Here is an 18,500-nt window from a genome sequence, read left to right as displayed (position 1 = left end):
CGAGCATAGTTCCTGACTTATAAGTATCTGAAAAATTAGATGGTTGCAATTCAACTTTATCTTTGAGTTGATTAAATGAGGAAAAAGCATTGTCAATGTTTAAATATAAATCGCCTTCATTCGGCACTTTTCTAGTATACCATTTAATGTGCTTTACAACACATAAACAAACACATTGTCGTCAGAGGCTGCTATGCAAAGTGTCCGCTTACTAACACATTCTGTCATGCTCATACACTGTCGGCAAAGGCATTGGGAACAGTTAAAGGTTCAGTAGCTTGCTCAAGGACACTTTGACACCATCTCTGGAGGAGTTAGAGGAGAGAATTCCTGACATATAGAAGAGGATTGGCTCACAGTCTTAATCACTAAAAGTATCAGCATGGTCTAATCCAATTCTAAAGTATTTCTGCAAATAAATATGCCCAATTTGTTTTTGTTGACTGAGACAACTCACCCAGAATGAGGGTTGGTATGCTGCTGACTGGTTCCCTTCATGTCCTGTCATTCACTTTTTGTTTGAGCAAAAAGAAGACATCAAGTGTACTCATACAAGACAAATGAGTGATGGAAGAGCTGACTGTTGATGACAGACACAAAAACCATCCCCAAAACTACAGTCATTTACTAAGTAAGCTTTTGTGCATTTTTTCTCTGACAATCCATCTGCCTGTAGGCCTGTCTGGAGTGTCTGGCCGGGGAAGTTACTCATCACAAGCATGGCTGCCAGCAGCAGGCTCTCCTCTTGATTAGAGGGCTGCTGCTACTGAGCTTGCAAGGCATTCTAGTCTTATCCCTAATCTCCAGGTGCATTTGCTCCATGCTATGCACAGCTTTATTTCCTGCAGATACAGTCAAATGAGTTCTATACTTCCCTGTGTAAGGTCATTATCAACATCTATTTTGTTTGTTTGTTTGTTTGTTTGTTTATTTGTTTTGTTTTGTTTTCTAGGTAGGGTTAGAGTTAGCTGGTAAACTTAATCTACAATTATGCATATATTGTAAAAATGTGAGATTTATATATGTATATATATATAGAGAGAGAGAGAGAGAGAGAGAGAGAGAGAGAGAGAGAGAGAGAGAGAGAATATCAGCAGACAGGAGGGAAGGGAATGCAAAATAAAAAAGGGACTGACTGCAGTGAAATACAAACTAGAAACACACGCTAATGACAAACAAGGAATACGTGAAAACTGCAAAACTTAACAGTCAGTAATAAAATCAAAAGATCCCACAACTAGAAGTCCAGAATTAAACTGCACACGGACCTGATGGGGGCATGACTCTGTGGACGTCACACATACAGACCCCCCCCCACACACACATACACACACACACCCTTTGCTTTACACAGACGCTTTACCCTAAACTCTAACCATGACCTAACCTTAATTCAAACCTTACCTTTAACTTAAAGCAGGGACTCATAAATTACTTAGTGCCATATTAGGAACTATCCTTGGTCCCAATGAGGGTCCCGCTAAAGTTAGTGTTTATACCAGAAAAGGCATGTAACAGTTAAATAATGTTTATGTAAAGGCAATTTTCAAAATGACATACATTTAATAATGCACAAAAATGCTTAGTCTCAATTTTGGTCATACTGTCTTAACACAGGTATGTATGTATGATTACATTTGTGCAGCGATAAAATGTGTGTTTTTATGTTGAAAGGCATTTTTAACTCGAAAAGTTATATGCCTCTGTGGGTTTACAATTTTACATTGAATTAAGTTAATTTCATGAAAATTTTTTTTTTTTTCAATAGTCTTACTTTTTTTGTTGTTAAGAGGTTTTTATTTTGGTTTATTTATGCCAGTTGCTCATAGTACACCTATACAGTGGACAGATCTGAAAAAGAATATTTTTAAAAAATTATTGCTACATTGTTTTACTTGTTAAAAAACAAAATAGCTATGACTGTGATTTAATAATTCATGCATGACTAAGCTTTTTTTCAAAAAAATTTGGTTTGGTAAAATATGCAAAGTAACAAATTTGGTTTGTCTCAAAAATCTGGCTTTAAACAATGTCTTCAATTTAAGGCTCTTCTCCCTAAATGACGTCCCCCAATTATGTACATATACTGGATTATCCATGTACTGCAACTAGTTTATCTCACCTGCGCTGCATCATGTTCTTTTCAATTCTTGTGTAGAATGAGATATCACAACACCAACCTGATGTTAAAAGTAATTCATTTGGGAACATGTCACTTCATCTGGCAATAAACTGAGCTTGTTGACAAATACCAGGTGCAGTACCAGTGCAATACGTTTGTCATCTTACACAACCACTCTCAGCTGAATGAGCAGGATGTTCGTCGGACTTGTCCCAGTTGCACTGATCTGATTTAACTGTGGTGCCTGGTCGAGCTTCTGGCCTGGCCTCAATCTGTTGGCAATTGGCAGTGTGTTGGACTTTAATGCTCTGTACAAAATTACAGAGGCGGCTGGAGGAGCCTGGATATGATTTCCCTGGAATGAAGCCTGTCTATGACAGTGATTAAAGAACATATGAATGCTGATTAATATGACCATCTTTCTGATTTTAGATATATTTCTATGATAAATGGATAAGTGTGATGCCAGCTATATCATCTGTGATTATACGTTCCCTCATCATGTAAGAGAAAGTTTGTGGGTTTCATTTGAAATTTGAATTATTCTCATGATGCCAAACATTTGTTTATTTTTTTGACATTAGAAAAGGAAAGCTTTGTTTAGAGAAGTTACATGTGTGTGAAGCCTGGAAAGAGTGACTAGAGAAACCTTAAAATAATAGCTGTGCTGCTGATGTTCACCATAAATTGGCATCTCAGTACTTTTTTGTGAATTATCTCAATTGTAAATCAATCCTTGTGGAGCTCAGATGTCCATTCATTACATTGGAGCACGAGGGCCTCATACCAAGCTCTTACATTTTAGGGTGGCAAAGAGGTAGAAGGCTGGTTGGCTGCTTAGCAACTCCTGTAAATATACACAGTCATCATCTCATCACAATGAGCTCTGTTCCTTGTTTTATCAAGGTACATAATAAAGCCATTGCATATGTTAATACATATCCATGCTCAGCTTGAAGGATGTGACTTGCAACTGCTTGTACAGGAGCAGAAAGGTCAGAGATGTAGAGGCTGAGCAAAGCCAAGTGAGTGCATTATAACAAGTACCCAAGCTTTAATTTCTCATCTGGCCTGTGCCTATTTGTTTCACAGTATATTCTCTCTGTCAGTCCATAGGCTTCGCTGGGGTGAGATAGCATCATTATAGCACAGTTCACCAGCATAAAGGGGTTTGGACAAGCACAGTATATTTCATGCCCCCACCAAGCTGTCTGGATGATGAATTTTCCATATCTGAGGATATCAGAATATCAGGCTTCACATCATGCAGCCAGGCCAGATGGATTTTTCTCAGATTAAATGGGGGTTGATTTTAACAAGCCTGTGAACCAGACCAAGGTATATTTCCAGACTCAAAGACCCTCACTCCAGGGTCTTATACCAGCACTAGCTGTCAGGAGTAGATGGCAAGTTGTCAACATGAAGAGGTGGAGAGTGGTGTATTTTGCAAACAATAAAGCTTAACAGTCATGAGGAATATAAATTCATAATACAGGCTAAAAGTAAGACATTTACTGCATCCAAAGCAGGAAGAAAATCTGGCAAAAAAATTGCTGGATGTGGGAATGGGTAAAATGTTTGCACTCAGCTGGTTGCATTGAATTTGGTAAACATCCTCAAGTTCAAATGAGTATCCATTCAGAGCAAAATTTGGGAAATACTCCCTTGCTTTGAAGAATGAGAAAATGGTCTTTCTGTTTTTCTCTAACAATTAGTACAAAAAATATATTTGGATTGTCAAATAAGGCAAGCTCTTTTTCTGAATGCAGCAGGGGTTTGGCAATGTGCTACAGTGAGGATTTGGGCAACATGAGGATGTGGATTGAATGACTATTGGGGTGTAACGTTTCGTTTTAACAATGATTTGATTTGTATCATGATTCATGGTTATCATACGATTCAAGGATAATATTGGTTAATTTAGAATGATACAATCCGAAACAATTCAGTGACTTAAAATCGATTCAGTAACTTTTTAGCCAAAAATTCTACCAGTGCAGTGTGACTGTGAAATAAATGAAGCGAGTAACATTTAACATCTCTTTCATTAAAGTACTAAAAAACATATTTATATAAATTCAGCCAAGCTTTAATCTACTGTGTTATTTCATAGTATTGATACTATCTATTGATTACATTTTAAAATGATTTTAGATAGACATACGTCGTCCAGAATGCCAACTTACCAAGTATAGATCAATGTAGTTGGATCGAGGGAACATAAATCTATCATTGATGTAGTGGATGCATTGTTACAACCCTAAAGACAGTAGACTGTTATTAATTTGCCAATTATTCCAGGCTGCTATACTGTATGAAATATTTTTAAAATATACAGATTTTAATACTAAAGTGATGAAATGAAGCTTAAAAAGGGATCTTTTTTAATGTGTTTGGTGGTTTATAAACTGAACTCTAACTAAACACTAAATTATGCGCTACTTCAATAATCTGTATATTATCAATAATAATATTATGATTTAGCCCAACTGATAAGTTCGACCTAGAATAAAATGTTGGCTTGTGTGTTTTTGCAGAATATAAATATGTATAATGTTGATGAAAAATTTCCAACCAAAATTTCTTAATTCGAGGGCAAATCCCTCATCAAGAGACAGGTAGTGGTGGATGGGACTGACCAACACCAGATTTTGGTGGTGGGAAGTGGCTATTCAAGTCTAATTGCATTTTAGCATCAGAGATCTTGTAATCTAGAGAGCAGTACCAACCTCAAGTAGCCATTACTTTTATGGTAAACATTTATCAACAAAAGATGTTACACATAGTACCTGCTTCACAGTGACAATATACTAATATTCAAAATTGAACATACTTTTTTTGTGGATATCTAAAATCAGCCTCATGAGTGGTCAATGTTGTTTTGATATACCAATATTTAGACTTGCCTGTAAATTATTCATTTCAGTGCCCAGTGTGATTAGGGCCATCATTTTCAGGATTCACTGCTATATGATTATATAAATGTAGACAGGGACAATAGAATCAACCTGCCTCTATTTTTGACCTACAATGAGCAAAAAAAGTGGATATGGCTGTCCCAAATCAAGTTGCCTTGAAGAAATCAGGTATTGCACAAAAAGCCACTGATGATAGGCTGCCAGTCCTGCTCCTTAATTTGGACACTGACACAGGAAACCTGAGTGCTTCTTTAATAAGCTGTGTCCCTGCTGGTTTAATAATCATGTAACAAAGCTGACCGATGATTTCTGCATCTGTTATATGACTAAAAGTCATTCATTATATTATATGAGCGTGTGCAATGTGGAACAGTACTGCAGGTTAAAATTAACTCCCTGTCAGAAGTGAAAGTGCAATCATACAATGTGCCTTGTGCTTGTGTGTCAGTGTAGCATGAATGCAATTTCCCCCACTGACCTTCCACTGCGATTCTTACTCCTGGCTATACAATAGCACACAGGGCTATACTTTTGCTGTTAGGTGCGGGTGATGCACTCACCAAATCACACAAGAAAAAAATATTAACTTTGAGCGCAGGGGGATTCGTGGAGTGATTCTATTAACTGAAGAATGTCACATTGATATCTAATGTGGCTTCTTTCAAAGCCAAACATATTCCTTTATGAATTGATAAATGTGCTTCTATCAAACATTTAGCATTACATTTAAGAATAGCTATGAGACAAAGACAATTTGATTTGATACATCCGTTTATCTGAAGAGTGTGTGTGAATATATGATGATGTGAATGTATCACATCTGGAGCTGTCAACTCATTGTGAATAAATGAGAAGCCTTGGCCTCCTTCAAATAGTTTAATTCTAGTAATTCTTCAGTCTTTGACTCACTGGTTGTGCAATGAGGAATTCCTGCTTTTACTTCAGTTAAGCCCAAGATAGATGGTTGGTACTGATAGGATGACTGGTAGTGGTAGGGAGCTTCTGTGCAAGCTCTATCAAAAGTGCTTCCTCAGTGCAATAATGGACAAATTTTACCCAGCCGAAAAAAGATGACACAAAGAAGGGACTACTAGGAAGTGGTTTGACATGTAAGGCTCTATTTAAGTGATCTGTATTGCCAGGGTGTTGGCAAATGATGATATGTGTGTGCTGGGAATTTGGAAAATGTTACTTTCTTTTGGTATTTAGAGGGTGTATAATCAGATCGCAAGCCATGGTGCATGGTGCAAGGAGGCAGTCATTAGACACCTAATTATTCATAGGTTTTTTGAGCTTGAGATCATTCAAACCAATCAGAGTGTCTTGTGTCATTCCCTTTAAAGCCCAGGGTGTTACTGGACTTGGCATGTTGCTATTTCAGTGGTGCACGCATTTCAACTAAGGAGATGTGAGCACTTCTCATCTGAAGAAACAGACCTCCTTGTGCACAAGTTGAAGGCACGTGCATGCGTCTTATGTTTATGCAAGGGAGCAGCAGGCATACAATGAAGCCATCCAAGATGAAACTGGCTTGGATGGAGGTGGTGGCCAGAGTTTCCACATTATTGGACATCAATAGAACTGCAACTCAATAGTAGCTGTTCATTTGATTGATGTGCACTTTAAATAGAACGTCACACATAACGCCATTGACCAAAGACCAACCCCTTTCTTGGTCTGTGGTGCAAACGTTTTCTGGTGTTCTCAAATAGTATGTGCCATGGTTGAGCCAGACAACACCTCATTATATACTTAGACACTGATGGAGTGCAAGTTCATTTGTCAGTTAAAGGGCAGGGCATTTGGCATGAAAACATCATATGCCCTAAATGAAAATAGCAATGACGCTTGCCCTTGACTGAGTGCCAGCTTGTGCCATGCTTAAACTCATTGGTCCTGTTTAAACTGTACTTTTGGCTATTCAGACTGAAATTATGCTGCAATGTTTTGCGCATCAGTTGCCAATTTAAATGCAAAAAAACCCTACCTTGAAATAGGATATGTGTTGTCTCACTGACTTTGGCCAGTCCATGTAGTGAGACTCATTCGTTTCTGTCTAGAAATCCAGAGAAAGACATTTTTAAAAGTTTATGCTCAGTTCTGTTTAATTTTTCAGCTGCTGAGTGGGACAAGGGACAAGGGAAAAAAAAGATAAATGCCCCATTTTAATACATACAACACAAATCTACACTCTCATGGCATATGACATTTTAAAGTAAAGAATAACAATACAATATGATAATGGAACTATTTTAGTTGACTTGAAATAGAAATCCACAAATCTGTCCCTAAAAGTTGTTAGACTTATCATAAACAGTGCCACTTAACCTCAGAAAACAATTTAATAAATTTAGTTATATGTTTGTGAAGTTTGTGATTCTGAAAAAATTGTAGAAAATTGATGTTTGGGCTCAGAGTTATCAGATTTGTATCAGAAAACGTGATTGTTTTGTTTTATGAAAAGTAGAATATCCTATAAAAGGCATAAAAGTCACAATATCTCTGGACTGTGGTGCTTTACTTCTGACTATTTGTTGCTGTGTATTGTGATTTTCTAATATTTGATAATTTGAAATTGTATGCACCTTTGACTCAACAGTGTTGTTTCATCTTGGGAAATATTTTTTTTTCAAGGAATTCTTTTTTTACTAGTTTTTCCTAAATTTAATCTAAAATTGTGTATTGATTTTTAAAAATACCTTTTCGGAGGAGATATTGCAAGTGAGTACATCTTGAAAACCGCAGTAATTATTGATGAGTTTATAACATTGTACAGACCATGAAGCAAGCATGGCAGTGGAGTAAGATATTTAAGTAATGAGTTACCTCTATTGTGCTTTCTCACCTCAGCAAGGCTGAGTGAAAGAAGATATTTAAATGTGCATTGTCTCATATATTCATAATGATTGAAATGCAGAGCACGGTTGGGATCAGCTCCTGGATCAGTTAGATTTACAGGAGAAGGTGTTCAGGGTCACTAACACATTTTCTAATGTTCCAAAGTGAATGCATTCATGCCTTCCCAAACATTCTCTTTAGGACCAGCAAAACGTTTATACCATTTTTCGCTGTGCTAAGCCCTGCAGGTAGTCTAAAATTGGCCCACTGGCTCTGGTCCCTGAGATGTCAAGTCAGTTCTTAATGGCGCCGAGACATTGCCACCTGACTGACCAGCAGGACACATAGACAAAGCCACAGGAGTCAGGTTTTCTCAGAATTAATGTTTAACTGTGGTTTTCATTCACAGCTTGGAGAAATGGAGAATGACAGTTACCATTCTGAAATCCATGAGCCTGAATGACCCATTTTAGTCAGTCAAGTACTCTGCCTGCTAATACTGTTCACCGATCTCATGATCTCTGTGGAAACGAGCCCTAAGCCTCTGTTACCCATGGTAGGATGGCAGGGGATGGGCTGAGTTAACTCATTGCTACTACAGCCGTGGACCAAAGGGGGGGTAAATGGGGAAGATGTCATGCTTGCATTACACTCTGATGGATGAAGAAGCTGCATGCTGTGGGTCTATGACCCAAGCAGTAACTGTCCTGTTTTAATAAAAAAAAATTCCCTGACAAGAATTCTGTAATACGGTTATTGTAAGAGAGACGAAAAGGTCCTCCAAATGGGGGGGTTGGTTGTTTTTGAGCATGCCAGAATTGGGGCTTGAACCTGGAACCTTGTTGCTGAAAGGCCTGCTCACCACTGCGCCAACCTTATGATGATTTAATTTATCATTAAATTTCATTAACCCCTTTTGCACAAAAAATGAGATATAAACTTAATATCTGTTGGTTTAGGCTAGAGCTTACTACAGTAGGTACAATGTATGGGTCAACTTTGTCTTCTCCAGAGACCATCTGGCCATCTAGAAGTATCTTTAAGGAAGATTACCAATTGCTCAGATGAACAGGTTGTGGTAGCCCCTGAACATGTGTGTGAATGGGTAAATAAGGTAACTGTAAAGCCCTTTGACTACAACTAATAACCCCTTTCCCACTGTACACACCCAGGTACACTTGGGTTTTTCAGACATGGGTGAACCCACTAATAAACCTGATTGATTCCATTGCTATTATGAGGAGATGAAGAGTTACCTAGCTGTTTTTTTTTTTGGTGTGTGTGTGTGTTTCGTTAGATTTGACATCACAAACACAATCACTGCCCGGGAACAATATGTACAGTGTCAATGGAGAACAAAAACATCTTGTTTTGTTTGTTTTTGTTTTTGTTTTTTTGCGCTGGTCTTTTTTTCAGACTCAGCACTGACTAAACAATTTTGGAGTGATGTCACTTGAATGCAGAGAAATTACATCTTTAATTGAGATGCCATAGCAGCTGAAGTTACCTGCAGAGGCAACAAGCTTTCGTTTTTCCATCTATTTTATTGATAGTAGTGCTCCCACTGCTCATTGTGAGAGATTGGTGGCTCTGGAAGCCGGCCACAAGTTATGATTTTCACCTGTGAATTGTGTTCCCATCAATGCTGATCAGAGTCTGAGCAGATAGATATCCATGTCTGCAAGGTCATTTGACTGGCAACTGAGTGATGAGTAAACCTATTCCCTTTGCAGAAAAAACTCAGGTTAAAGCAAGTGTTCGTGGGTTAGACAATACGTTACATGTGTCATTCAGAAATTCACATCTTCTTAATTTAGTTTTTTTTTTCTTCTACTTGAGAGCACTTAGCTCATTGATGAAACACCCAGGAAACAAATCCAAGCACAGGTTCTGACAAATGGCTTTTATCTTGAAGTTAAAGTGATCCCCAGGACAGCTTTTCAGACTTACCAAGATGTATTAATTAATTTGTTATCCCACAAGGCCACGGTGAGTCATTGGAATTCCATAGTTTGTTTACGAAGAGGATTTAGGGGTGTTTGTGTGCTATTTATCTTTAGTGAGCATCATCTCCTTGGGGATTGACTTTCAGTAATCCAAAAGCTCTCCCCATTTTTCCCTCAGTTTTTTATATTCTAAATAAAGATAACAATGATGCTTTGTAAACATAACTATGTAATGAATATACAATGTTGTGACTACCCTTGTAGTTGCTGCACTAGAAAATAAAAAAAACAAACATTAACTTCAGAAAGTACTTGTGGTTGATGTAGTCAAACTGCACAGGAAGATATACAACTGAATAAAAGAACATAAGACTTTAAGGTTTTAACCAGTGAGAAAGATTGTACTTTCAGCTCTGCTCAGGTTTAGGTTTAACAGCCACCCACCTGCACCAGTTTTGGTTCAGTATTGTAGATCCCATTTCCCAGTAAAACATCACTCCATAAACCACTTAGCTACTGGTAAACATTGTGGATACTTTACGAGTGTCATCAACAGGATAATGATCAAAACAGATTTGAAGTGAGAGGGAAGGAACCTGATTCCAAATGAATGCTCATGTTTCTCTGTGTCTGGTTGTTGAAAAGGCAACTGTTTTTAGTATTTGCCACCCAATAGTAATCAGGGCTTTTTTGCCTGCCCCGCATGTTAAACCACGTGTTTAACAACATTTTATGGAGGATGGTTTAAGATTGTTTCGGGAAGCTTCACAGAAAAAATCCACCAATGCTTTTGGGCATGACAGACCCTTAGGAGAAAAGGAAGCAGGGGAAGAAATAGGAAAGAAAGAGAGAGTTGTTCACAGAATACTAGAATGAAAAATGAGGAGAGGGTTCGGTCTGTATTTATAGGAATTTGAATGAAGTGTGGTTGACATGTGGTTCTGCTCCTTAAACCCAGCTAGGTAGTTTTCATTAATAATTATATTTTGTTTTGCATGAATCCGCAGTAAATGCAGTGACACTAGCAATTTTAATATCAGTAAATATACAACCAGCAGCAGAAGTATGAGCTGTAGAGCTATGGTAGCAACAGGAGTGGTAACAGCAACTGTTTTTGTAGTAGTGAGGCTAGTTGCTGAAATAGCAGTTAACATTAAATTGTAAATTCATTTGCTGAAAATGACATCACCAGTAAAGGGTTTAGCTTATTTACCATGAGGTTGTTAGCCCAGACATCTTAAGGGTATTTACAAATAAAAACATTCAAGTAAATTAAAGTAAATACTGTAAGTTGATACATTGAAATATAAGTGTGTATGGGTGTCTGTGTTTGCTTTTTAGCAAATCTAAATTGCGGTGGTAGCTCTTAATCCAGGCAGGCAGACACTTACGAGTCATGTAAAGAGTCGGATATAATTGGTGTAAATAAGACTGGTGTTGAAAGGTCACAGGTACATCCTTCTCCCTCTAAGAGGCTCTCTGTATAGAGTCTCGAACAGCTCTATCATCAGGAATAGAAAGTGCCTGCTTGTTTCAGTAAATATGTTATAATTAGTTAAAGTAAATTTTAATACATGCTGCAGTTTTCTACTGGCTGAATGTAATGCTGAGATCTTCCACTGTTTGCACAGAAATTGATATTTTAACCATTAGATATAAACATTTACAAGCATCCCATGAATATTCATCAGCTGGCAAGGGTCACTGCATGTTGTTGGAAGAGTCGCCAGCTGTTTTGAAGCTTGGCATATGTGAACAGAGAGGATTTGCCTGCTACTTACCAACATGTTCTTGTCTAAACAGCACCATCCCAGGTCAGTGAAGTCATCAAGGAGAAAGTGCAGCAGCGCAGCATCCAGCTGTCCTGGCAGGAGCCTCAGCAACCCAATGGAGTCATCACAGAGTACGAAGTCAAATATTATGAAAAGGTGATTTTGACGTTAGTTTTGTGTGTGTGTGTGTGTGTGTGTGTGTGTGTGTGTGTGTGTGTGTGTGTTTATCTGAATCCCTTTCCTCACCATTTCTCTGCTTCATTTTTGCAGACCTTTCATTTTGTACTCTATCTGCATGCTACTGTTTGTGGAATTCATAACATTCTGCAAGTACATTCTTTGTATAAGTATTGCAATAATGAATGAGATACTCATAAGATTTTAATCAGGCTGTAGCCCTTCACAGCCACCCCCACGCACATGTTGCATGCACTTCATTGCTGCTTCTCTGCCAGATTACCTATCCGTCACAGTTAACTCTTTCCCCCCTCCACAAAGATAATACTGCTGCTTCTTTATGTTACAAGCCTGAAGACACTAGATTTTCACAGCAAGGTTTAATGGAGGGAATTTAACCCAGGTAATCAAAGGAAGGGAAGCAGAGCTCTGATGCCTGTCCTGATGGCCATAGCTGCTTGCATACTCCTATGAATCAGTTTCCTTTGTCACATACTGTGGCTGTGGTTTGCCCAGCTGTAAAAGCAGAAAATTGGAAACAAAAACTGCACCAATTCCATTTGGACTTGCCAACCATTTACAGATCAACCACAACATACACAATGCATGCACCATGTTCCCTATATGGCATGCAATTTTAATTTATAGGCAGAGATTACAGGCCTGTATTGTTCATCTGTCGAATGAAAAAAAGAAAGAAGATTTGCCACAAGTACAACCATTCCTTAAAAATGTAAATTCTCAAGTATAAGTCCCATATTCAGATGAGTGATTAAGAAATGTCAATAAGTCTCAGAGGGTTGTTGGATCATCTGTTCAAGTTCCATAACTACAAATTATCGTTAAGTGACATCTCTACAGCAAAATTCCGTCTGTACTTTAAACAGTATGACCAATCCTGATTTTAGAAACATTTAACTTTGCATTTGCTGTCCTTTCAATTACTGTTAAGCCACTGTTGGTATAACCAGCTTTCTACTTTACAAGTGTGCCTGAAAAAGTCCTCATAGAAACAAAACTATGAATATGAAACAAATGATTAGTTTTCATCAACATTACATTAACACAGAAAAAAACATAACAAATTAGAAATTATAGATATATCAATTAAAAAGAAAGACAATGATATTTAGGGATCGACCAAACAATTATTTTTTATCAATTAATCTAGAAATTATTTTTTCGATTATTCTGTTAATCTAACAATTGATTCATCAATTTTTCTTACGATTATTTTCAATAACTCGATTAATATGACAATAAATTTACCCAAAATAAAAAGCAAAAACATGTCTTCTTAATATTTCAAAATTTTATCCAAACACATCTCTTGAAAAACAAAACCATTGTTACAATTAGCACATTAGAATAAAGATACTAGTGCCACATTTTAAAGGACTAGTCTAAATTCTACATTACTGCTGTTATGATATTAATAATAATATACCATGTTCAGAAAAATACTGGACCTATTACAAATAATTTACTTACTATCACAACAAGTTAACTTAAATTCAAGGAACTTTATTGTCATACCATTTTGCATTAGAGATATTGCACAATGGAGGGATATATATATATATGTATATATGTATATATATGTATATGTATATGTATGTATATGTGTATATATGTATATGTATGTATATATGTATATATATGTATGTATATATGTGTATATATGTATATATGTATGTATGTATATATGTATATATATATGTCTGTATGTATATATGTATATATATATGTGTGTGTGTGTGTGTGTGTGTGTGTGTGTGTGTGTGTGTGTGTGTGTGTATATATATATATATATATATATATATAAAGTATTTACATGTAAACAGTTGAGCGATATTGCGGCCTAAATGGTTATGACATGGAATTATTTCATCGCTGTGGTGATATGCAGTTAAGATAATAACTGGCAAATGCATTTTTAATCAGTGTGAGGTTATGGACAATAATTGAAATGATTTACAGACTGTGGAGACTGTAACAACAGTCTGTAAATCGTTTCAATTTAAAGAAATATTTAGCAGTCCATGTTATGTTTAAAATGCAGCATTCGGAATCAACTTTTCTTTTTATAACGGGAGCCAACATTGTTAGGGGGCCTGGGGTAGCTGGCAAGCATCACCAGTCGCTGTGCAGGCAGACAGACACAGATACATACATCCGTTATGTAAGTAATAAAAACGCCAGGCTTCCCAAAATAAAAGCAAAACAGTTGTATTGCATGCACAGCATAAATACTTGTTCATTTGTGTTTATGACTGAGATACCGCAGGCCGGATAGGGATGCCCAAAGGGCCGTATGTAGCCTGCGGGCCATAAAATGCCCAGGTCTACTTTAGATAAGTGTGGCCAAATTTTTTTCACTGCAGCTTCTCGTCCATCCATGTTGATTTTAAATACGAGCAGCCATCTTACTTCCACATTTTTTCCCTTCCGCATATACTCCCACTACCATGCGACCGTGAGTCATCGACATGCGTTTTACATGCCGACGTATTTACGTAATCAATTATGCTAATTACATTGACGAATCGCTCCACTCCTAATAATATTTTTCCCCAAAATGACACAAGAAAACAGACATGACTTATTTGCCACAGATGTAATTAATATCCTTGAAATAGTAATCTTGAATCTCGCTCCATGAGATATGGTTTAGATTTTTTGTTTCATTTAAGTAATGACATCATCAGAGAGAAAAGATGTGTGTCTATGATTAACAACAATCAGAGCCTGAGCTGATTTCCTTCCTGTACAGGATCAGAAGGACCGGACCTACTCCACAGTGAGGTCCAAATCCACATCAGCGACTGTAAACAACTTGAAGCCCAGCACTGCCTATGTGTTCCAGATCAGAGCATTCACAGAGGCAGGATACGGCATCTACGGCCCAAGATTAGAGATAACCACCAAGGAAGAGGCCACAGGTGGGCTGTAGGATATGACATCATCACACACCTATCTAATACTGCTATCTCAGTTATACTTTGTATTACAATGTGTTTGTGTACGGTATTTTTATTAATAACCTTGCTGCTAAGTCTTGCTTGAAAAAATGTGCTTCCTTTATCCATATTAATAAATTTCCATTTGTTTTTTTTTGTTTTTTTGGTTTAATTTTGGCTTCAGACTACACTTATTTTTGATTGATCTTTTTGTCAAGATTTTCACCTATTTGCACAGCAATTTTGATTGAAAAACATACCTGAGGCAGAAGGAAAGGACAATTTTATGGAATGTATAAATTAAGTCTATTAAAATTATATTGCATATCCCAACTTCACAGTTTGTTCATATAATAATCAGTAAAAGTGAGAGGAAATATTGCGGATTCTTGTTAGCGGCTCTAGCACGAAACACACTCTCTCTCTCTCTCTCACACACACACACACACACACACACACACACACACACACACACACACACACACACACACAGATTATATATTACAACTTGTTAATGTTTCCAGCTACTGCTGTAGTAATAGCCCTGAGCAATTATTTGCTTTCAAGCAAAGCAAACACAAATTGCTTTCACTTTATGCTGACAAAATGTCATGGACAAAAAAGATAGCACAAGGACAAACTCATTTTAGTGTCATGAGGATGAACTAATTTAAATGTAATCACTTACATTAGTTTTGCCTTGAGTCTCACAGTGTATTTTTTTTAGTTTACAGGGAGGGATGCAGCTTTTTCCCCTGCTGTTTTGTGTTATGGATTGAATGTGGTGCAGACTTTTGCAAATGTGGAAATACAGGAGGTTTAACTACGCATACTGTATCCTCATTCAACTTTCAGTTTTCTCTGTGTGGGATAGAGAATAGCTGCTAACGATAATATTTTGTGTTTTGCGACTTGTGATTCAAATTTATGATATGGCTTCTTTCCTGAACATTTGTTAGTAATGAAAAAGGCATCCCATAGTCAATAAGTGCCATATTTCCTACAGGTTGAGAATAGACTGGAGCTGATCCTTAATCTTTTTTTGAGCCTTTGACCATTTTGTCTTTGGGGATAACACAGGTTTTTGTTTTTTTTTTCAAATTGCTGGTCTTGTAATTTACAAGCCTTTCATGACCAGAAGTGTGTGTGTGTATGTATGTATGTATGTATGTATGTATATATGTATATATATATATATATATATATATATATATCTATGTGTGTGTGTGTGTGTGTGTGTGTGTATGTATGTATATATATATATATATATATATATATATATATATATATATATATAGTTGTCCTCAAAATTATTCATACCCTTGCTAATTCTTGTGATTTTTTCATTTAGTGATGAAATAAATGAATGTTTTCAAATTTGTGTATTAGCTTTATGTGACCAACAATTGAAAGAATGACAACAATACAAAATTAAAAAAAATATATGTATTTCTGGGTTATTTTATTGATGGAGTTCCAAAAAAGGCCAAGTTCAAAATTATTCATACCCATGACAATATTTCAACAAACATGTGCCAAATGTGGTAATTTTTGTCCAATAATTCCTTCAAGATGTCACAATAGAATAAAACCTTTTATTTAACATTATTGGCCAACTGCTAAAGCGAAAAAAGACATCTTTCCAGAAGAGTATAAACAGTGGGAAAGTGTTCAGGTCATTGTCAATTTCTGGTCATCATGGTAAAGAAGAAGGAGCTCAGTGAGGACCTACGTCAGCGTCTTGTTCGTACCCACAGTGAAAGAAATGGTTACATGCCATTTCCAAGCAGTATGGTGTCCCTGTCTCAACCATCCAGAGCATCATCAACAAGCACAAGAGGTTCAACAATGTCAAAAACCTCAGTGGGCGTGGCCGAAAGCGTAAGGTGTCCCCCAAACTTGCCAGGAAAATCTGCCGAGAGATCAACACCAACCCACAGACCACAACAAAGGCCTTAATTCAAACACTTGAGCAGACAGGGACAAAGGTGTCACGGTCCACCATTGAGCGAGTTTTGCACAGAGGAGGTCTCCATGGACGTAAACCTCGGAAGACACCGCTGCTCAGGAAAAAACATCTGGTAGCTTGCCTGGCCTTTTGTAGAGGTCATCTGAAGCAAGAGCCCAGCTTTTGGTCTACCATCCTGTGGTTGGATGAGACAAAGCTGGAGTTATTTGGCCATGTGGATACTCAATATGTCTGGAGGAAGAAAGGAGAAGCCTATAGACCAAAGAACACTGTGCCCACTGTTAAGTATGGTGGTGGAAGCATAATGCTTTGGGGATGTTTCTCTTCCAGTGGCACAGGGAATCTCGTCAAGGTCCAAGGTACCATGAAAAAGGAGAATTACATCAGGATACTTGATGAAAATGTCAAGGAATCTGCTGTGAAACTGCAGCTTGGCCAAAACTGGATGTACCAACAAGACAATGATCCTAAACACCCTGCCAAGGTAGTGAAGAAATGGTTCAAGGACAATAACATCAATGTCCTGGAATGGCCAAGTCAAAGTCCTGACCTCAATCCCATTGAGAATTTGTGGCATCACTTGAAGTCCAGAGTGATGGCAAGGAAACCAACCAACCTGACCCAGCTTGAGGCATTCGCCAAGGAAGGAGTGGGCCAACATCCCACAGGAGACATGCAAGAAGCTTGTGGACACGTACAAGAATCTTCTGGAAGCAGTCATAAAGAATAAAGGCTATGAAATTGACTATTAAATGAAGATGATGGACTAGGGTATGAATGATTTTGAACATGGCATTTTTTCGGACTACGTTAATAAAATACCCCAGAAATATTTTTTTTCTTTCTATTTATATTGTTGTCATTCTTTCAATTGTTGGTCACATAAAGCTGAAACACAAATTTGAAAACATGCATTTATTTCATCACTAAATGAAAAATCACAAGAATTAGCAAGGGTATGAATAATTTTGAGGACGACTGTATATATATATATATATATATATATATATATACATATATATATACACACACACACACACACACACACACACACACATATATATATATATATATATATATATATATATATATATGTACATACTGTATATAAAATATACTGTTGTGTGTGTGTGTGTATAATATAATTTTTTTTTCTAACCATCTATTTCTACCTATCCTACCTGGATATCTGTCCTATCCATTAATTTTGCCTTTGTTTTGTTTAAATCATTACAGTTTCACCTGGCCACTCAGTCATGCCACAACCCACCTTGCATCCAACATTTCAACATTAAAAAGACATTGCTGTGATTGGATTGTTTCCTGCAACCTGGCAAGAAGTTGAAAGTCCATGCAGTGTCCTATAAACACCAGCCTCCTCTGAAGAGGAAAGAGCAAAATCCTAAAAGTGTGCTACTTGTTAGTTGACTTGTGCTCCTCTTGACAGTTCATTTTGTTAGATACTCAAGCCATCATCCATCAAATGTCTAAATTTGGCTGGCCCAACAGCCTGACAGACAGGTCACAAATGACAATCCAAGTATTCATACAGTGCAGATCCTCATGAGTTGAAATTCATGAATCCCTCCATACACCATGCTTGTTGACTCTATAAAATATAATAGCAAGCCATTCTTTAGACCAATCAGCAGTTTGTCAATGCAAACAGAGCAAGCACTATGAGAGCTCTCAATGGGAAACAATCCAACCTGAATGTGTCTTTGTTTTAGATGAAGGGCATTGCCATTCCCGCCTGGGACTATTAAGCCCACTTTCAGAAACAGAGCTGAGTGTATGA

At 37.2% G+C, this 18,500-nt stretch overlaps 1 protein-coding gene across 2 annotated transcripts in view; it reads left to right on the top strand.

Moving 5' to 3' along the window:
• The window catches only part of epha7 (eph receptor A7), a 102,252-nt gene that overhangs the window by 59,013 nt on the left and 24,739 nt on the right, over positions 1 to 18,500 (top strand). For both annotated transcript variants that reach the window (XM_086190211.1, XM_086190212.1), the window contains exons 6-7: positions 11,628 to 11,752; positions 14,547 to 14,715. In XM_086190211.1, the coding sequence (XP_086046337.1) occupies positions 11,628 to 11,752; positions 14,547 to 14,715 (294 nt within the window). The remainder of the gene's footprint in view (positions 1 to 11,627; positions 11,753 to 14,546; positions 14,716 to 18,500) is intronic.

Source organism: Aulostomus chinensis, chromosome 20 (assembly GCF_037954235.1).
Source record: "Aulostomus chinensis isolate RoL2024-O1b breed Wild chromosome 20, RoL_Achi_v1.0, whole genome shotgun sequence".
Classification (NCBI taxonomy): domain Eukaryota; kingdom Metazoa; phylum Chordata; class Actinopteri; order Syngnathiformes; family Aulostomidae; genus Aulostomus; species Aulostomus chinensis.
Note: the sequence above shows the minus strand (reverse complement) of the source record. Positions and strands in the feature narration are given on the sequence as shown.